The sequence below is a fragment of the Diabrotica virgifera genome, chromosome 6 (assembly GCF_917563875.1).
Source record: "Diabrotica virgifera virgifera chromosome 6, PGI_DIABVI_V3a".
NCBI classification, from domain to species: Eukaryota; Metazoa; Arthropoda; class Insecta; order Coleoptera; family Chrysomelidae; genus Diabrotica; species Diabrotica virgifera.
The window spans coordinates 214,368,990-214,392,377 of record NC_065448.1 but is presented as its reverse complement, the minus strand read 5'-3'; the positions used below and the strand labels follow the sequence as shown (position 1 = coordinate 214,392,377).

Sequence of the window (23,388 nt, the reverse complement as noted above, 5' to 3'; positions counted from 1 at the left end):
CAGTACATACGAACACATAAGAGAAACAAGCAGGTCTGGAAGCGCTAGGAGAAATAGAAAATACAAGAGATAAAAATTACAAATGGGAATTCCACGAAGACACCTTAGAGAAAATAAAAGAAAAAAAAGAACTATACCATAAATACCTAAGCACAAAAGATCCACAAGACCTCCGTAAATATAGAGATAAGAACAGAGAAGTTAGGGCTATTACAACGAAAGAAAAAAATGGACAATGGGAAAGGTCATGTAGAAGTATAGAACAGAATATGGGAGGAACAAGAAGTTCAGAAGCCTGGAAAATTGTGAAGTCATTACGAACTAACAGGAAAGAGAAAACTTTTATACAATACATACCAGACGACGAGTGGGAGAACCACTATAAAAATCTACTGATAGAGCAAAGACCAGAATTCAGCATCGATGGAGACGAACAAAAAATAATGACCACAGAGGAAGAAAAAATAGTCATAACAGACAAAGAGATGAAAGAAGCAATAAATTCCATGAAGAACAATAAAGCTGGAGGACCAGGAGGAATTGTGGCGGAACTAATCAAATACGGAACACAGAAATTAAGAAGAATGATATGCCGAATCATGGAAAGAGCAATAAATGGAGAGGACATCCCTAAACAATGGCAGGAAGCCTACATAACATCGATATACAAAAAAGGTAACAGAAAAGATTGCGAAAATTACAGGGGGATAAGCGTCATCGCTACAATGGGAAGACTGTATGGCAGGATCCTCAGGAACAAAATAGAGAAAAATATAGAAGGTAAAATCGGAAAAGAACAAGCAGGTTTTACAGTAGGGAAATCATGTCTAGATCATATCCATACAATACAACAGACAATAGAGAAAAAAAGAGCTAAGAACAAAGATGTACACATGGCGTTTATAGACCTTAGGAAGGCATACGACACCGTGCCAAGGAAAGAACTGTACAAAGCAATGACTAAAATAGGGATACCACCTAACCTAACACAAGCAATCAAAAACATGTACAGTGGAAATGAAGTAAATATAAAAATCGGAAACAAGGTAGTTGCTAACTTCAAAACAACAAAAGGATTACTACAGGGATGCCCAACGTCACCGACTCTATTTAAAATATTTTTAGAACACGCACTAAAAACTTGGAAGACAAAGTGTAGGGGTATGGGAATACCGATAAGGGACGATTATCTCTACACATTGTGTTTCGCAGACGATCAGGTGGTGATGGCTCAAGATGAAGAGGATATCAGTTACATGGTAAGAAAACTAAAGAGGAATACAAAAAGGTGGGCCTGGAAATAAATATGAAGAAAACGGAATACTTAGTAATATCGGAAGAAGACGTAAAAAACTTAGAAGTAGAAGAACAAGTTGAAATAAAAGGAACGAAGAATTTTAAATATTTGGGCTTTATAATGTCGAAAAGCGGAACAACAGAAGCAGAAATAAAAAGTAGATTGGGACAAACAAGATCTTGCATCAGACAACTCCATAATGTAATCTGGAATAAAAACATAAAGGGAAAAACAAAAAGAATGATATACCAAACAATAGTAAGAAGCATCATGACATATGCCGCAGAAATTTGGGTCATAAACAAAAAAACCCAAAAAAGCATTCTGGCAACCGAAATGGAATACTGGAGAAGATGCTGTGGTCTCACCAGAAGAGACAGAATAACAAATGAGGAGATAAGGAGAAGAATGCAAGTGGAAAAAGATGCCCTGCAATATATAGACGAGAGAAGACTGAAATGGTACGGCCACGTACGCAGAGCAGAAAACACTTGGATAAACAAGGTTGCAGAATGGAGCCCAAGAGGAACGAGAAGAAGAGGACAACCTAGAAGATCTTGGAAAAATGAAGTCGACGAAGCCATGTCTAAGAAAGGATTGGAAGACGGAGACTGGGAAGATCGAAAAAAATGGAAGTCCTGGCTGACGGAAGGGAAACGGCATTAGCTGTAGACAACCCTTTATATATATATATATATATATATATATATATATATATATATATATATAGAACAGTGGAACCTCGATAACTCGTATTAATCGGGACCGCGGCCGATTCAGGTTATCGAAAATCCGGGTTAGCCGGAGAATATGGTAAAAATTAATAAAGTACGGTATACTTACAGATAAACTCCGTTATAATTGAAATAACATGAAATATATGCACATTACCTACACATCTAAATTACTAAAAACACGCAAACACAAACCTAAGCAAACGGAAGCGAACAATACAAGCCTGTACTACACACAATACAGTCACAATCGGAACGATGTTATGTTATTTAAAAGAGTGAAAACATAAGACCATTGTTTAAAAAAGAATTTTTTAAATAGTCTTTTAGTCTTTTTTAAACAATGCTAAGACAGTTTGAAATAAATACGAAATAACAGGTGCTTGTTGTTTCCGATAATAACGTCGCTCTGCTGCCGGCGCCGTGTGCCATGAGTCATTTTTACTATCGTATAGTTCAAATTACACAAACACACATTATCTCTCAAATATTATATTACATACATTTTTATTGTTGAAATGTGTGTCTGACGAAAATCGGTCCGGGTTATCCTGACTTCCGAGTTATCGGGGGCCGACTTATCGGGGTTCCACTGTAATTGAAACGAAACAACCAATCTCGAATCGGATTATATTTTACAAACATTATTAGCTTGTTTCTATGGCCCTCATCTCGATACTGTCAAATGGCATTGTCATAGTATACGAAAGCAAGAAATATGGACAAGTGTTTTTGAAATATTTAAACGCAGAATGAAAAATTACGTTATTACCGAGGATCCCTTAGAATAACCAAAAAGTTTCTTTTGAATGAGATATTTGAAATTAAAAATCTTACTAAATTTTCATTCTTTTTTCACCCCTGTAACTTATTAAAATAAACATTATATAAGTTTTCAGGGACTTTCGGCTCTCGGTAATAATGCAATCTTTCATTCTGCGTTTAAATTTTTCAAAAATACTTATTAGTTTTTTCAGGATTCGAAACAAATAAATGCATTTAAAACACATTAGCGCGAAATTTTGCACCTACGCCCTTAAGCTAATACCTAACCGTAATTTATGACCTCGGTACCTACCCTATTTTTATTGTCCTGTGGAACGTCGCGCTTTTTCCCGTGAATTGTCGGTAATAAAATGACATCGTTCAAAGGAATTTAACATACAGGTATAAAAGCGCCCCTTTTCGACTGAGTTAGGGCGCTAATATAATTACATATTGCCGTAGTAATTTTACTATGTGGTCTAACTACGTTGTGTTAACATTTTTATCATTGTATGAATAAACCAGGGTGGACAGTTACACATACCTTGGTACTAACATAAATAGCCAATGGGACCACTCAAGTAAAATAAAACAACGCATAGGAAAAGCGAGATCAGCGTTCATAACGATGAAGTCGCTTTTCAGAAGTTGCGATTTATCACTTGCTACCAAAATCTCTATCATCAGATGCTATGTATTTTCTCCGTTATTATACGGAGTAGAAGCCTGGACACTCTCCGATAATCTATAACCGAATACTCTGAATAATTAGGCGCAAACTAGAATATCATGGCCATGTTATGAATGAACAGAGTTATGAACAACTGAACAACTTAATAAAATTCTACCGCCCACACTGGCGGCGTACTTTGATATTCTTGGGGACATGAGGGTCCCACTTATTTCATCATAAGTAAATATTTATTAATTTTAGAGTACTTTGGGGTACCAACTGTGTTCTCTTTCCTCTGCACTATTAAATATTTTCTATCTCTCTTTGCCGACTTTTACTTACTTACTTAGTCCTATGCCTTTCTACCTTTAGGTGTAAGGCTGGTGGAGTTGAGTTTGACATTGTAGTGTCTATGCTTTCCGATCTTGCGTTAGGTTTCTTGCACTTTCCAATGTCAATCCCTTCTTCTCGACTTTTTTCCTGATTTCATCTACCCACATAACTCTTGGTCTTCCTCTTTTTTTTTCTCTGCACTCTCGTTTCGGACACTCGTTTTGTTAGCCTCTTCTTTCGACATTCTACACACTGCCTGAACCATCAAGTTGTCCCTTCACTATTTTTTCATTGATTGGTTCTAGTTTTAGGTTTTGTCTAATTGTCTCGTTTCGTATTTTGTCTGTCCTCTTTCTGTTTGCTATTTTACTCAGGAACCTCATTTCGATAGCATTGACTCTGGATTTTTGTCTCCCCGTCAATGTACATGTCTCGCTGCTATACATGATTTTTGGTCTAACTACTGATTTAACGACTGCCGTTTTTACTTTCTCCGGTATCTCTTTTTCCCCAAAAATGTTGTTTTCATAGTGTTAAATAAGCTTCCTGTTCGTCCCATTCTCTCGTTTATTTCCATGTCTTGTTTACCATTTGATTCGATCATTACTCCTAGGTATTTAAAATATTCCACTTACTCTAGTTGCTTCCGTTCTACTTATATTACGTGTGTCTTCCTCGTATTTGAAATTAGCATTGTTTTTCTTTTCTCTGTATAAATTTTCATATTTATGTTTGATAGTTCTTCTTCTAGGATTTCAAGATTATTCTGTAAGTCTTCTCTGTTTTCTGCTATCAATACCATGTCCTCTGCAAATAGTAGCTCCGATAGTTGAGTCCGTTTCATTTGCCAGTATCCTAATGTTACTTTTCTCATTCTTCTCTTGACTTTCTTTATCGCTTCATCCAGTATCACTGAGAATAGCAGTGGACTCAGCACGCATCCTTTTTGACGCCTTGACTTGTAGTAAATTCTCTGGATTCATCGTTATTGGTTCTTACTGTATTTGTATTATTTTCGTACATATCCTTTATTACATCTATTATGTGTCTGTCAACTCCCCTTTCTTTTAGTGTCTTCCATATGTCCTTTCTTCGGATTCTGTCCGACTTTTAAATAATTGGTAAACTGATGAAGCGCGCTTCAACACGCGCTTCAATACGTCGTTGGTCCGAACCTTAAGCCACTTTTCGGCGAAAGTGGGGAAAACTGGATTACCCATAATAATATTCCGTTGTCAAGTCAATTTATTCTTCCAGCTTCAATTTGCATTTTTTATCCACATGTTGTGATGAAATTCCTTAATTTGTGATGGACATCAATTTGTTATAAAATATGACATGATCTATTATTTTCTTAACAGCTTTTGTGATAATATAATAATACTAATGGATATCCACAAGGAAGAACTTCCTGTAGTTGGCTGTATACCATTAATTACAAGTGAAATTTAATAAAAAATTTTCCTCTTGCTAAAAGGTATATTAGTTTAAAAAAGCCCTAAAGGGCTACAAACATATGAACAAAACGTTTTCGCTCTGTAACAAGAGCATCATCAGTGTTACCTAAAATAAGTATAACCACATTAATTAAGCAAATGTTAAAGTTAAAATGATGGTCAAGCTAGAAGGAAAGTTTGGTTATACTTACAAGAACATGGTGAGCCAACCAAAAAAATACAAAGGTCAAAGCCTTTCAAAAACAGACAAAAGTCTTATATAAATGAAAACATCGAAAAATCCAAAGGATGGATAAAATTCCTAAGGATACGGCCCTAGGGTAACATATGACTCCCACACGTTGTAAGTGGGTCAGAAGGTAACTAGGTCATTCTGTTATAAGAGGTGGTAGGCAACTAATAGATGAGACTTCAAAAGCGAATCTGTCTGATGTCAGGACGACAATTGTCAATGATTGAAGTTTTATGAAATTTTGGTTACGCAGCTACTAAATTTAAAGGCTGTTATCATTGCTTGTACCATAAATAACTTTAAACTTAGTAGCTGCGTAACCAAAATTTCATAAAACTTCAATCATTGACAATTGTCGTCCTGACATCAGACAGATTCGCTTTTGAAGTCTCATCTGTTAGTTGCCTGCCACCTCTTATAACAGAATGACCTAGTTACCTTCTGACCCACTTACAACGTGTGGGAGTCATATGTTGCCCTAGGGCCGTATCCTTAGGAATTTTATCCATCCTTTGGATTTTTCGATGTTTTCATTTATATAAGACTTTTATCTGTTTTTTGAAAGGCTTTGACTTTTGTATTTTTTTGGTTGGCTCACCATGTTCTTGTAAGTATAATCAAACTTTCCTTCTAGCTTGGTCATCATTTTAACTTTAACATTTGTTTAATTAATGTGGTTATACTTATTTTAGGTAACACTGATGATGCTCTTGTTACAGAGCGAAAACGTTTTGTTCATATGTTTGTAGCCCTTTAAGGCTTTTTAAACTAATATACATTTTACCAAGAAGAAAATTTTTTATTAAATTTCACTAATGAATTTATCATAAAAACGGCGTTATCTTTTAAAATGAGGAAATATTGACATACGTTACAAAAAAATGAATAGATAACTTACCACGGAATGAGATCTCTGTTGGCATAAAGTAGATTCACTAAGAATATCAGTCTCTATATGGGAAGAAGATGGAAACTCTCCTTTACCAGGATAGTTAGTGAAATTTCCTGCCTGTCGAAAAATTCCTGAATTGGATTTTTTGTCTGGATTTAAGTTCATCGCCTCATGCTTGATATTGGTATTCTGGTGGCCAGAATGACATCAATCTGAAATCTAAAATTTGTTAATTATTTAAATGTCATTCATATAAAAATGTAATTTATATACAGGGTGTCCCGAAAAGATTGGTCATAAATTATACCACACATTGTGGAATCAAAAATAGTTCGATTGAACCTAACTTACCTTAGTACAAATAATATACACTTAAAAAAAGTTATAGTCCTTTGAAGTTACAAAATGAAAATCGATTTTTTTCAATATATCGAAAACTATTAAAGATTTTTTATTGAAAATGGACATGTATCATTCTTATGGCAGGATCATCTTAAAACAAAATTATAGTGAGATTTGTAAACCCCATAAAAATTTTATGGGGGTTTTGATCCCTTAAACACCCCCAAACTTTTGTGACGTTCAAATTAATTCATTATTGTGGCACCATTAGTTAAACACAACGTTTTTAAAACTTTTTTGCCTCTTAGTATTTTTTCGATAAGCGAGTTTTTATCGAGATGCGGCTTCTTTTTTAATATATTTACATAAAAATTTTATGGTTTTGTTCCTTTAAACCTCTCAAATATTTGTGTACGTTCCAATTAAACTATTATTGTGGTACCATTAGTTAAACACAGCGTTTTTAAAACTTTTTTGCCTATTAGTCTTTTTTTGATAAGTCACCTTTTTTGGAGATGTGGCTTCTTTTTCAAAATATACTTAAAAATGTAAATCATACATAAATTTTCATATTATTACCAAGTCTCCATAATCGTACTTAACAATGTACAAATATGTGGTGGATTCGATAAATATTCAAAATAAACACTAGCTTATCGAAAAAGTCCTAAGAGGCAAAAATGTTTTAAAAAGAACATTCATGTTTAACTAATGGTACCACACCAATAATTAAATTGGAACGTACACAAGTTTGGGGGGTTTAAGGGAACAAAACCCACATACATTTTTTATGGGGTACACCAATTTCATTTTAATTTTTATTTAAGATGCTGCTGCCATGAGAATGCCACATGTCCATTTTCAATAAAAAATCTCAAGGAGTTTTCGATGTATGAAAAAAATCGATTTTCATTTTGTAACTTCAAAGGGCTGTAACTTTTTTTGTGTGCATTATTGTATACTGGTAAGTGAGGTTCACCACCTATTTTTGACCCCAGAATCTGTGGTATAATGTATGACCAATCTTTTCGGGACACCCTGTATAAAAACAATACTTTTAAATAAAAATATTCTTCCTCATACCACGAATCTAAGGTAATATACTACACTCCCCGGCACAAAATTCCGCCAGCCAAAATTTTTGATTAAGCTTGACAATTTATAACTTTATTATTTGTACTCCGATTTTCAAGATTTTTGCATCAGTTTATAGATACATGTTTTGGTGTCGTCTGTTATTATTTCGGTAAAAAAGAATTTTTGCTTAGATGGCATTATACGGGGATGAATCGAAGCGTTATATTTTGTCCTAACTTTACAAAATTCTGTAGAAAAATTGGAGGTCTGATTTTGTTACATACTCCTTTTGTATTATCCTGGAGATATTCCTAAAATTTTGCGTTTTGAATTATCCGAATATCTCTTTTCTTGTAAGAGTTGTACAATTTTTTGTAAATAAAAACACTGATTGACTCATAAACATAAATATCTTAAATATAGGTTGGATTGATAAGATTAGAATGGCGCGCATACAGCCCAGATCTCAATCCTATTGAGCATTTATGGAATGAATTAAAATAGCTATTCACCGTCTCCTAGGCCTCTAGACATACCCGCTATTCAATTGTTTTGTTTTGTTGTTAATTTTGTTTTGTGTTGTTAATTTTATTGCGTTTGATATTTTTAATTAAGTAAACCTTCAAAGCAGTCTTTTTATTTACAGCTTTTAAAACAAAAGAGATATTCGGATAATTCAAAAAACAAATTTTAGGGATACCTTCAGGATAATACAAAAGTAGTATGTAACAAAATCAGCCCACCAATTTTTCCACAGAATGTTTTTAAATGTAGAAGAAAATACGACGCTTCCATTCACCCCCGTATAATGCCATCTAAGCAAAAAATTTTTGTTAGCGGAATAATAACAAATGACATGTAACCATGTACCTACAAACTGATGAACGAATCTTGGAAATCGGAGTTCAAATAATAAAGTTATAAATTGTCAAACTTAATCAAACATTTTGGGTGGCGGTATTTCGTGCCGGTGAGTGTAAACAGTAGAATTTAAACAAAAGTGTGAGAACACCATCTCCATTAAAAGTTGTAAAGTGAATTTAATAAAGATCTAGAAACAAATAAAATAGAAGGAATTAAGAAAAATCAGAAAGTATTCATTCTGGTAGATTTAAAAGCATGAGTGGGAAGAAGAGACAACAGTCAGATTATTACAAAGTAAGGAAAGTATGGAGAGACTACTTTTAATGAAAACGTAATGATAAATTTTGAACGTAATGATAAAACAATTTGGAAACAATGAATTCCTTGTTGCAATTTTTAGAAAAGAAAAATTAAATAGATTTTTGCAAGAAAATGAAACTCAAAATCAAATATGATATTTCTAAAACTGTGATTTTATGGACGTCGTAGAAGTTTGAATTTGCTCTCCTGAAAAGTAGCAAAAATGGACATATCAGCTTTTGGCAAATGACCACTCAGTTATAACCTTCATTTCTAATGAAATGGATAATTTTTGAAGTTATACTTCTTTAGGCACGAGGGTGAATTTTTATTTTTCTGGCCGCATGCGCACACCGACAGTATGGTATTAGTCGCTACATCTTTTAAGTTATGTAGGCAAATAAGGTGTGCGTGAAAAGAATATATTATTAGTGTTTTTAGTAAATATATTTAATATAATTTTGATTATAAGAGTTTTGTATAGATATTAATTTAGTTATAGCCAACACTTTCTTTGAGCACAAAGAAATACTCAAGATAACAAGAGCAATGCCCCAGCGAAATGAAAAGTCAATAATAGACTTCATAATTGCTCCTCTAGAAAAAAGGAGTAAAGTTAAAGATGTCAGAGTGAAAAGAAGCTATGAGATAGGTAGTGACTATTATCTACTAGAAGGAGTATTCAAGAATAACAACAAAGTCGAGGATCGTAAGCAGATACAAAACAAAAACTATAGCGGAAGATTAAGAACCTATAAGCTGAGAAACTTGCAAACAAGAAATGAGTATATAGAGAAAACGGAAAAACAGTTTGCAAGGATTGAAAAGAGAAGACAAAGTAGAAATGTGGAAGAAAAGTGGGTCAGATTTAAGGCAATACTATTAGAAATAGCAGGGCAAGTTTGCGGGTATACCAGAAGAAAAAATCATAAAAAGCAGACAAGCTGGTGGAACAACGATATTAATAAAGAAGTCAAAAAAAGAAAAGGCTATGGATAATGTACATACAAAAAAGAAATCAAGAGGCATACGATAAATACAAGGAACAGCGAAACAAAGTAAAAGTAAGGTTAAAACAAGAAAAGCAGAATGCCTGGGAAGAATTTGGAAGAACTGTGGATGAAAATAGTACACAAAATACAAAATTATTTTACAGAGTAGGTATTAAAGAATATGAGAAGTAAAACGGAAATTAAACTACAGCAGATAAAAGATAGAAACGGAAATATAATAACTGAGGATGAGCCCATCATAGAAAAGTGGAGAGAATATTTCAAGGAACTTTTAAACAATGAAAATACAACAGCAGAGAATCGCACACAGATAGCAGATGAAACACTGGAAAGATGGCAAGAAGAAGTTCTTGAAACTAAAATAAAGATGGAAGAAGTTGAATATGCACTAGAAAACCTAAAAGTTGGTAAAGCAGCAGGGTTCGACGGAATAGATGCTGAATTATTGAAATATCTTGGAAAACAGGGTAAACAAGAATTACATGACCTACTAAATTTAGCGTGGACAAACAAAAAAATCCCAGAGGATTGGAACATTTCAATAATACTGCCTATACACAAAAAGGGAGACACTAAAGAGTGCAGTAATTATAGGGGTATATCACTTCTCTGCTCAGCGTTGAAAATCTACGAAATCATTCTAGAAAAGGAGCTACGAGAAATAGTTGAGCCTCGACTGGCAGATATACAAAGTGGATTTAGACCATCACACAGCGTACAAGATCATATATTCACACTACAGCAAATGACTGAAAAACACTGTTAAAAAACGATACACTGTACCTGGCGTTTTTAGATATGAAGAAGGCGTTTGACATGGTCAATAGAGAAGGAATATGGCAAAGCCTGATAAACAAGGAAGTAGATGAAGAACTTGTAAGTGTAATAAAAAGTTTGTATGTCAACACAAAAAGTCAGGTCAGAACAAATAACTTAATCTCAGGCGAATTTTCTAACAACGACGGGGTTAGAGCTGGTGGGGTGCTGAGCCCACTGTTATTTATTTCTGTTATGAATGAAGTTATTAAAAAGTGTTGGAAAAAAACTAAAGACTGCGCTATAGGGTATAGAAATCTACAGCAAATAAAAATTGAAGCCTGTGCATTTGCTGATGACATTGTATTAGTTGCAAGAACTGAAAAGGCTCTCGCAGATAACATAAGAATCTGGTCTGAAGAAGTAAAACACTACAACCTAATAATAAATATGGAGAAAACTAAAGTAATGACAATAGCCGACAAAGAAGCAACTGTAAATATTGAAATCGAAGCGCAAAAAATCGAGCAAGTAGACCTCTTTAAGTATTTGGGAATAATGTTAAACAACAAAGGTACACAAGAAGATGAAATTGGAAACAGAATAAAATATTGGCAACGAGAACTTATTATTCACTGTATAAAAATTTCCTAAACAAAAAAGAAATATCGAGAAAAACAAAAATGACAGTATATAAAACCGTATATATGCCAATTACAATATATGGGGCAGAAAACTGGGTACTTAATGACAGACAAAGAAAAAGATTACAAGCTACAGAAATGAGATACTTAAGAAAAGTGGTGGGAACAAGAAGATTAGACAAAAGAAGAAACGAAGATATAAGACATGAATTACAGGTAAAATCGCTCAACGAAAAAGTTGAAGAAAAGAAGTTAAAATGGGCTGGACACATGATAAGAATGAGTGGTGACAAACAAGTGAAAATGACATGGTCGGCCAAAGCAGTGGTAAAAGCACGAGGGGCAGACCAAGGAAAACTGGAACACTATAGTGTAAACGAAATACTTAAGAAAAGAGGAACATCGTGGCAAGAAGCAAAAGTCTTAGCAGCAGATAGGAAGAAGTGGCGTAAATTTGCAGAGAGTATCATATAAAGGAGGAATCCTCGACACCTATAATGGTCTTCTTCTTCTTCTTCCTCTTTATAAGCAATTCTGCTTGTTCATTGGCGGATTGATACCTCTATGGAAGGTTGTCGCTCCATCTTTTGCGCGGTCGGCCGATACTTCTTCTGCCGATTGGTGATTTATCTCGTGCTATTTTGACCACACGTGTCTCCCCCATTCTGGTTATATGGTTGTTCCATTCTTTTTTTCTATTTAGTGTCCATTCGTTTATACACTGTACGTTACATTGTCTTCTAATATCTTCGTTCCTCTTTCGATCTCTCAGTGTATTTCCTGTAATTCTTCTCAGTACTCTCATCTCTGCCGTTTCCAGTAGTCTTTGTGTTGTGGCTGTATCGGGTCTTGTTTCTGATGCATATGTCATTATTGGTCTTACACTGGCTTTATAAATTCTTGACTTCATCTCAGTGTTAATATGTCGGTTTCGCCATATAGTGTTATTAAGGCATCCTGCCAATCTATTTGCTTTTTGTACTTGATTTCTCACTTCTTTGTCTAGGTCTCCGTAACTTGACAATGTAATTCCAAGGTATTTTACTTCCATTACTTGTTCAATACTGATACCATCAATTTCTATTTTGCATCTGATTGGTTCTTTACTGATTACTAAAGTTTTAGTTTTTTGAGATGAAATTGTCATATTGAATTCTTTTGCTCTTATGTTAAACCTGTGGACTAATCTTTGCAGACTATCTTCATCTTAGGCTATCAATATTGCGTCGTCTGCGTAGCAGAGTATTTTTACTTCTTTGTTTCCCATTCTATATCCTCTTCCTTTGTTGACGTTTTTGATGATTTCATCCATGATTAAATTGAAAAGCAGAGGACTCAATGAGTCTCCCTGTCTTATTCCGCTGCCTATATCTACAGGTTCTGTAAGTTGTCCATCTATTCTGACTTCCATCTTGTTATTTTGGTAGATGTTCTCAATAGTTTTTATGATATCTAGAGGGATTTCTCTATTATACAGAAGGTGGATTACATCCCTGAGTCTTACTCTGTCAAATGCTTTAACATATTGCTTTAACCTATAATGGTAAAAGAGGCAATCGATTCTGTATGTATGTATTTATTATAATTTTTGTGTCTGTGGATTTGTCTTCCTCGTAATAAGTATTATTGAAAATGTTCCTTTTCAATGAATCTATCTGTCACCGCTGTTTTGTAATAACGTATTAACGAAATTAAACTTGCAATAGCTCAAATTGTAGGTTTTTTAATTTAATACAATTTTCTATTTAAAACTTTTTCTCTAAAGTGAATATCCTAAGCTGAAAAATTAAAAATCTTTAAAAATTGCAAATTTAACAAATGAAAATCGTCATAAATAAAAAACCGCACAAAATTTTTGGTTACATTTTAGTATAAGTTATTCCTGGCATCGTCTTTTACAACACCTGATAGGTTTCAAAAATTCCTGAATTATATCCTGAAATTGACCTATTTTTCACCCACAGCTTGGACTATAAGGAGACAATGGACAATGGAAAGTACCCTGACAATACCTATCGTTCTTTCTACTACTGGAGGTATTCCGAAGAACCTCATAGAAAATATCAAAAAACTGGGTCTAAATGAACATCTTTACAAGACTATGTAGAAAGCTGTGCTACTCTCTACGTGCAGATGCGTACAAACGTTTTTGGGAAATACTCACCTTAGGGCTCGATAACACGGAAAGAGTCCCAGCAGAGCTCAATCATTTTGATACCGTAGGTATCTGGGTTGGGTGAATTTTCACCTTAGAGGGAGTGTGAGCCGTATGGCTAAATCTGGTTAATAATATTAATATTAGATTTAGGTATAATTGTGTTAACCGGAAACATTTCCAAACATTATACAACGGCGTAACCAGGATGATCCTTAGTGAGAGTTACAATTTGATTTGTTAGTAACACCTTTGAATACTCATAATGGTGTTAAGCGTATAGAGCTCAAAGTACGTCCGAGTTGGAGGGGTTAAAATCACCAAAACCCCCCACCTGGTTACGCCACTGATACTATATGTATATAGGTATTTGAAGTAAAATTAGAAACTTTCATTCAAAAATATGAAAAATAGTTTAGTAAACAATAATTATAAATATTCATATTTATCAAACACAAATAATTATAAAGATTTTAATTAGGTTCATTGTTATCAAAAAAAAAACCAAATTATTAAGTAATAGTCCAATATTTACGTTTATACACTGCCCTTATACTTATAATTAAAACATTTTGAAATTCTGATACTTCTTTGTAGCGCACAAATGCAATCCAATGATCATGTTCAGGTGTCTACATTACAGGTGTTTTATTATAATCTAGTAGGGTTCTTCAAGGAAACACTTTATTTTATGTAAATTAACCAGTGTGTGCCAGTGTCACAATTGCATATTGATTGTAGACAAACGTACGTTGTAATACAAAAGTACAAAAAATGTAATAAATATTTTTTGTTGAGTTATATAACATCTTGAAACCTAATAGGTACATAAATCAACAATAACTATCTTGAAATATTTTAAAAATTAATAGATATTGACCTAAATTATCATAGTTAATATAAAATACAACAAAAGCATTCTTCTTCTTCTTCTTCTTCTTTTGGCATCATAATCCTGGATGGGTCTTTACCTGCCTGGCCATATCCTTGCATTCAGATATCTCTTGTGCCCTTCTTCTCCATTGTCTTATGTTCATGGTTTTCAGGTCGTCTTCCACGTCATCCAACCATCTAGTTCTGGGTTTCCTTTCCTTTTTCGCCTTCCTATCGGCTTCCAATGTAATATTTTCTTTGTTGTTTTTGCATCGTAATGTCCCTGTACATGTCCCAGCCATGACAGTCTTTGACTTTTTACAAATCTTACAATACCATTTATTCAATTCATTAACCTCGTCGTTTCTCCTGATTCTCCATGTGCCGTCTTCCTCTTGCACCGGGCCATATACTTTTCTCAGTATTTTTCTCTCGAATATCCTGAGTTGGGCTTAATATTTTTTTGTCATTACCCAGGTTTTACAACCCTAGGTTATTAGGTAATGTTCTGTAGATAGTCATTTTAGTTCTTTTGTCTAATAATTTCGATGTCATCAATCTTCTCTTAGCATAGTATGAACGGTTCCCTGTCTCACTCCCATGCTGATGTTAAACAGGGGAGTCAGTTCTCCAGTACTCTAACTGCGGCTTTTGAATCCTGCAACGTCATTTTTATGAGGCTGACATATTTTTTAGGTATACTAATAATTATGGTATAAATAAATAAGTGAAATTTGGCTTGAAAATTATACTATATAAAATACTAAAATAAGCAGTTGTCAATGAAGGTCAAATGGTAGTCAAATGTTAGTCCCCAATTAGTGCATCAATTTAGGCATATTCTCCCACTTTGCTAGTGAACTATTCCTGATAGTCTAAGAGCTAGTGAACCCTCCGACTAACGGTCGTCCTGTAAGGCTAAAAATTTTTCTAGTGATAATTCATAGCACACCAAGGCTAAAAACCATGACCTGGCAGGCCTCAGCGGTGCACGTGTATCTACCAGGTGAATCGAAAAGTGCAAATTTAGGGGGTAAAATAAACTTTCTCCTGTAAGGTTTAAATTTAAGTATGTGTTTGAGTAAGTCATTTAGAAGAAATGTGTACAATGACAGGCGATTCTGAAGAGCATAAGACCTTGCCAGGCGAGGGGAAAGATTAGGGGTTTTTCCTAAAATTATTCTTTTTGCATCGAACAAATTTTTTTTAGGTTTTCTGAATCATTTTAAACAGAAAACGTCTTTAGTGATTTTTCTCTTAAGTTAATAGTTTTTGTTATATGAGCGATTGAAAATTTTGAAAATTGAGAAATCGGCCATTTTTAACCCTAAATCGGACATTTATCTAAAAATTTCAATGTTTCCAAGGTACGTAGATATTCTTTAAACCTTGATTGCTGAAATCCCGAAGAGTTTTTTGCAATAAAGTATCGAAAACCCCTTTGTTTTTTTAATTGCTAATCAAGCGTGTGCGACACTGTAGTATAAGTGAGGTCGTTTGAGTTGCATAAATTCATTATCTCGAGAATGGGCAAATTTCAAGAGAAATCCTCAGACAGTTCGATTTTTATTTTTGAATTAGGACTTTTTGGCATATATATAATACTAGTGACGTCATCCATCTGGGCGTGATGACGTAATCGATGATTTTTTTAAATAAGAGTAGGGGTTGTGTAATAGCTCATTTGAAAGGATATTTAATTCTCTATTCAGTAATATAAACATTAACATAATTATTTATACAGGGTGTACAAAAAAATTTTTTCTTCTATTTGTCAAATTTAATCAAAGTTAATTTAATAAAAAAAAAATTTTGTACACCCTGTATAAATAATTATGTTAATGTTTATATTAGTGAATAGAAAATTCAATAACCTTTCGAATGAGCTATCACACAACCCCTACTCTCATTTAAAAAAATCATCGATTACGTCATCAAGCTCATATGGATGACGTCACTATTATTATATATATGCCAAAAAGTCCTAATTTCAAAATAAAAATCGACCTGTCTGAGGATTTCTCTTGAAATTTGCCCATTCTCGAGATAATGAATTTATGCAAACTCAAACTTCCTCACTTATACTACAGTGTCGCACCTGCTTGATAAGCAATTAAAAAAACAAAGGGGTTTTCGATATTTTATTGCAAAAAACTCTTCGGGATTTCATCAATCAATGTTTAAAGAATATCTAGGTATCTTGGCAACATTGAAATTTTTAGATAAATGTCCGATTTAGGGTTAAAAATGGCCGATTTCGCAATTTTCAAAATTTTCATTCGCTTATATAACAAAAACTATTAACTTAAGAGAAAAATCACTAAAGACGTTTTCTGTTTGGAATGATTCAAAAAACCTAAAAAAAATTTGTTCGATGCAAAAAGAATATTTTTAGGAAAAACCCCTAATCTTTCCCCTCGCCTGGCAAGGTCTTATGCTCTTCAGAATCGCCTGTCATTGTTCACATTTCTTCTGAATGACTTACTCAAACACATACTTAAATTTAAACCTTACAGGAGAAAGTTTATTTTACCCCCTAAATTTGCACTTTTCGATTCACCTGGTAGATACACGTGCACCACTGAGGCCTGCCAGGTCATGGTTTTTAGCCTTGGTGTGCTATGAATTATCACTAGAAAAATTTCTAGCCTTACAGGACGACCGTTAGTCGGAGGGTTCACTAGCTCTTAGACTATGAGATCATCGAAAAAATCACTAGAAGAAACTAAGAAGCTAAATAAAAGTTTGCGTATACGCTGTGAGCTACGCTGGTATCGCCAACTAGCGGATTACTAATGCAACTTCGGTTGGAAATTTTTAAATTTATTATTTAATTTTTATCGTCTAATATTTACAACGCAAAGAAGTAATTAAATTGTAATCGATGGTTAATATCAGTAAGTACAAAATTTATGATTCATTATGATTATTTTTTTAAGATTCGCTTATCATTTTGAGGTTCTATTGATGAAATATTAGTTTCCTTCTTTCTTACTTCCGATACTTTCACAATTATCGTGTAGATGGTGCTTAGATTAATTGATTAATTATATTAGAAAATGTTAAAACACCAAATTTCAGTATTTAAAACGCAAGTAGGTATATTTAAGGTAAAAATATATACCACAGCCTTAACCAACTAATATATTTTAATATTGATATTTTTAATTTCAATTAATCACTTTGACATTTATGTCAAATTTCCAACCGAAGTTCACTGATTAGGCACTACTGACGCTCACGAACTTTTAAATATCCCCTCTACCTACGAGCTCACAGCGGATATAATTGAATTCAGCTATTTACTTGCTTCAAATAGCTTAAATTCAGTTAATGTAAAACCTCAGTAATAAACGTAAAAGCTATCTGGAGCATATGCGGAACAGCTCATAAGCTGCTAAAATTGAACTACACGCTTAAACTACGCACAAATAGAAAGATACATCAGACTAAACACCTAACATCAAATAATGCAGAAGAATTCTAGATAAAACTGATAAAGAAGGAAAACACAAAAATAAAACAAGGAATGGAATAAAATACTGGATAAATTCAACGGAAAAATAGTGCACACCGCGAAAATTCAAAAGAAAACACATTGGATGTCAGGGGAAACTTGGAATTACTGAACAAAGACGAATTATGCTACAACATAACGCAAAAATAGGACCCGAGTTGATTTATGAGCTATTTATGAGCTCTCATATTCCGCAAATTAAAAATTTTGAGCTCGTTCCACTGAGCAGGAATTTAATATTTTAGTGGGGGGGCTGAGTCCACTAGGTACTTAAAAATAGGGATATTGAATCGATCTTTGCGGCAGAATTACGAACTATTTATTAGCTCTCGAAGTGATATAGTTTAGATTTTTGAGCTCATCCCCTTCACCCTTAGACAACTCTTTAATTGATTTAACTTAAGAGAAATATGCTGAGAAAAATTAAAATTTATCGTATCGCGGATAGAATTCGTATAGCTGATATATTCTAAGAATAAACTCTTAAATCACGTTTATTTCGATTATTGAGCTACAACCCCTTCGCAAGAAAACCACCCCATCTTCCCAGCTTAAGGGAGAGTTGTAATTAAAATGAATTCAATTTATTTTTTGGCTACATATCGTTTATTTATTTATGAGCTCCCAAAATACACGCATTTAGATCATTAAATTGCAATTTCTTTTGTCTAGTAGTCTAGTGCAGTCACTGAAGGTAAAAATAAACTATTACCTTCAATTTCGGTGAACCTTCATTGATTTTTACGAAAATTGGTAAGTGGTTAGAGGATACCTCAAAAAATAAAGGTGACATAGTACCACCTTGCGCTTTTACTCTGAGGGTGGATACCACCCCTTCTCGAGGGCGAAAATTATTTTATTAAAAATAACTTCAAAAATCGATAGAAGGACAAATTATAAGCAAAATTTGTTATATAAATTTATTAAAATAAATCAATACCTTTTGAGTTATTAAAGATCAAAGATTTTAATTTTTCGTCAAACAAATGCATGCTTTAAAGCGGTTTTATAAGTTATCATTACCAAAATTAAAGCTTTGAAAAACCTTTTATTATTAATTAAAAGTGAGTTATAGGTAATTGAATGTATTTTTTTTTGGGGAGTACTCAAATCTTATTATTCAAGCCTAATTAACGGGAAAACGATGTATTTTATAAAAATATAAATATTTAATATACTCTTGTCAAAGTACTTAGCAATACTTAATAAGTGAGCTACTGACGAAGTTGATATCGTCAAATTTAAGCAAGTTACAATGAAAATAAGACGACCTTTTAGAATTTCTTAGGAAATAGTGAAAAAGAAAACATACGCCATTTCCAAAAAAATTAAAAATTTTTAGTAATCCCTATAAGATTTTCTTTACTTTAGCATAAGTAATAATAATGACCCGAAACAATCCTTAAGCAATAACGGAGCTAAGAATAAACATAAAATGTGTGTGCAATAGAGAAAAGAACAATCATATACCTAAGTAACGTGTGTCAAGAAAATTTCGGACTTCTATTTCGGAGGTGGGCGTTTCGTAAATATAGAGGTTTCTACACTTTGGTGCGTCCGACAGCTGGAAATTCTGTATTTTTATCAAACAATCATGCAAATTATGACTCCATAGTGCGTTGGTGCGGGGGGGGGGCGCACCCATCATATAGAATCATAAGTTTTATACCCTCACAGCTGATCTTTGCAGGATTGTTTGATAAAAATATTTACAATTAACTGGTAATATAGTACGACACATTTTTAATTGTACTCCAGTTGTCGAACGCACCAAAGTTTACAAATCTCTATATTTACGAAGCGATCCCTTCCGAAAATTTTCCGAAATAGAAAAGATATCGACTCGACATGAATAACTGAATAAAAATAGTCTCATAAGAAAAGTAATAATTTGTTTTTAAATGGTGGGTCCAATACCTATTAGTACTTACTTCACTTATTCAGTTTTGTTAAATCAAATCTTGTCCATTTAAAAATGTGTGGTCTAACTCTGTGTAAAATTTCTCCAATAGAGGGCACATAAGATGTGCAAAATCTTACTCCGTGTCACATTCACGTTAGATGACAGACTCAGTAAGCAATAGCCTTCATTTCTTAAGGTTCTTTTTAAACTCTTATCCTCCGACTCTTAGGCAATTGGAAGTTCCCAACAGGATATGGAAGTTGCTATTAGGTGAGAGTTCTTTTCCTCTTTAGGAATAGTTTCTCTCCTTGTTGAAAGATGAGTTATTACATTACTCTACCAGTTCTTATTGAGTGAATGCCCAACTTGCCTTTTAATATCATATGGTGCTATATAAACCATATGATAACTAAATTTAGGTATTTAGGTGAAGCACATTGTTCAAGGATTTCGATACACCATTGGATGTTCAGTTTTATAGACTATTTAAATTAAGAAGGTGGATGGAGTACTCCGGAATTTTCCTAAATTTGGCTTGGTCTAGTTTGGTTGCTAGTAGCTTGTCATTGTTTACTAAATTTCCGTTAGTGTTGTCTCCACTTTGGCAAAAGTTTCTGCTTGCGCAACCATATTCCGTCTGCATAGATAAAAGTATGTACTTTTATCTACTTATACGAGTTGGTCGTTGGTAGACTTTCGTTGCATTCTACATTTCTTGGATTCTAATTTTTATGTTTAATTTATCTGTTATTTTGAGTGTACGAGTTTTACTTTTATTGTCTCGTTAATATTTGACTAACTATATTAAATTTAATCTGCTCTAGTTTCGCGTAGTACGACATTAGTATTATTTTTTATTCTTACTGAAAATGATTTCTCCAGTTCTAGAAGTTTCTAATTACATTTTCTAGAGAAAGGTTAAATAAAAGACGCGATAGTCCATCTTAGTAAATTTTTGCAATGGAAGGTTCTTAAAAGATCGTTTTGCATTCTGACCGTGCTCGCTGCCCCTGTGAGTGAAGTTTAGTTAGTTGAATAAGATGAACCGGCATTTGGAATTGCACCATAGCCAGGAGAAGTTTATATCTATGTATAAACTGAGTCGCATGCGGCTTTAAAATCCACGAATATGGGTTGGTATGTATCGACGCCCAATTCTAGGTTTTTTTCAAGAATCTGCCATTGGTCCGTTGTTGACTTATTAGGTCAAAAGCCACAGTTATCTCCTCACATTATTTTTTCGGCGTAGAGGAGCATTCTTTTGTATAATACGTTGGACAGTCCTTTATATGCTTGAGTAGAATGATGTCTCTATAATTATCATACACCTCATGTATCTCTTTTTCTGAACTCGACACAGTATACCTAACTTACAGTCTACCGGTATTTCTTTCTGTTACCAGATTTCAGTTATTCATTTGTGCATATGTTTCAAAAGGGATTCGCCATCGTTTTTAAAAGCTCGACAGGGAGATTATCTGAACCTTTATTTGTTATTTATTAGTTTTAAATTGGCTTCTCTAATTTTTTCTCTGGTTGGGAGTGGCTGCCGATCATTTTCATTCATTTGAATCATGGGTGCCTCCAGCTCATCTTAAAAATTGCCATTAAGCAGTTCTTCAAAATGATTCGCTCATATGTTCAGTATCTGTTCCTTGTCTCTAATTACAGAACCACCCCTATATTTACCTACTATTATTCTGGGTTTAAATTCCTTCTGCAGTTGATTATCTGTTGGAAGAATCTTTGTGAGTCTTTTTGTTATGGTAGTGAGCAATCTCATTTAGAAGGTTTTCATATTGCTCTTTCTTTTTCCTTGTAAATGTTCTTTTTTCTTCTCGTCGAAGGTTTTCATAATCTTCCAATGGCAAATTTTCATAAGGCAACGGAGCAAGACAGCTTTAAATTCTTGCGTTTCAAACATACTTAGTGATGAGCAAAACAAGAACAAGACCAAGACCAGGCTAGTCTTGGTCTTGGTCTTGTTCTTGCAAGCTTGGTCTTGGTCTTGGTCTTGCAGCTAAAAGGCAGTCTTGGTCTTGGTCTTGGTCTTGCACTAGCCGGTCTTGTTCTTGGTCTTGGTCTTGCTGCAAGAGTCTTGCTGGTCTTGCTTTTTTGGTAGTAATAATTTGAACCAAAGAATTTCGAATAAAATATAAATTGAAATAAATAAAGATGTGAAAAATGAAACTATATTTTTTGCTTTAAAATTTTAACAGAATGTAGAATGTAGTTTCAAACGGATACCAATTTTAACATTATACATTCGCCTAATGACCTAATTATTTCTCTCTATATAAAGAGATTAGAGTATATTTTTATAATGGTAATGTTTATCAGTAGGAAAAACTTGCATTTACAACCCTTGTTGCAATTGCCGGCCTTCGGTTGTGTCACGTTGTGTTTTGCATGCTGTCGATACCTGCCGCCTGCCTTCAGACCACGTCTTGAATCTGGATTATTGTTTATTACCCCTGTATTTTAATAAAATGTTAAAGAAAAAGAGCTTCTTAAAGGTGCCACAAATGGTCGGGGACCTTCAATTCACGGATTTTACGAAGAGGGATAAACGGATTATAGTTGTTAACAGATAATGATCTGCTCCTTTCACTCGAACACTGTAGTATTTATCCTACGAGGGTCAAATTTAAGAACATAAATTAAATTTTTTTAAGAGAACACAAAAATCAAATATTTTTTACTGTATGTAATCATTATTTAATATACCTAATTAACTTTTTTTATAAACTAACTAAAATATACTTTTTAGTAAATACGTGCATATTTACCATACCTATTTATAGACCTAATACTATAACATAATAACTAAACCTAATGGGGAGTTATAAACGCTTAATTCTGTAATTTTTTATCTTGCAGTTCTTTAATTTTATTTAAACTACATTGCTCTCGTAACACGAGTTATTCGCACTTTTTATTTTCACATATTTTTGGATTGAATACCCATTATGACATTTAAAAAGTTGAAAATATTCGGATGTGGGTAGTAAAAACTAGAATTTAAAACACACTGAAATGATGCGCATGCATTTCAAGTGCGGCACATACTATTTGTACTACTGGCCCTTTCTGGGGAAAACCTAGATTCTTCCAAATAGTTTTCAACTATGAAATCAGTAAAATTCTTTACACGTTTGCCATCCGGGATTTTCACAAATAATTCAACTTCCAACTTTCGTTGATTATAAAAAATTAATCCAAAAAATAATTTTAAAAATTTCCCAGTATCCGAATTTTTGTCAGTATATTCAGAAACTGAACCTAAGCTTTGGATTTTGCTATACCAAGCTTGACACATTACAATCGACAACCAGTTATTTTTTATTCAGGCCACAATGCTTTCACAGCATTGTGAATCCCTTTTCAAAATCTATTATGATATTTTTTGTATTCATTTTAAATTAAACGACCTACATTTTTCTTCGATTATGCGAAAAGAATTGAAATAAGTGTCAGTATTTTTATTAGACAAAAAAGCGAAAACTACTGGTACATAAAAACCGTTTTTAATTGCATTTTTTTAATGGATTACCCTATCTA

The 23,388-nt window shown here is 33.5% G+C and overlaps 1 protein-coding gene across 1 annotated transcript in view; it reads right to left on the bottom strand.

The window, feature by feature from the left end:
- Window positions 1-23,388, bottom strand: part of LOC126887199 (uncharacterized) — a 505,416-nt gene that overhangs the window by 242,734 nt on the left and 239,294 nt on the right. The window contains exon 3 of the mRNA XM_050654594.1: window positions 6,390-6,602. Coding sequence (XP_050510551.1) covers window positions 6,390-6,548 — 159 coding nt within the window. The 5' untranslated portion in view covers window positions 6,549-6,602. The remainder of the gene's footprint in view (window positions 1-6,389; window positions 6,603-23,388) is intronic.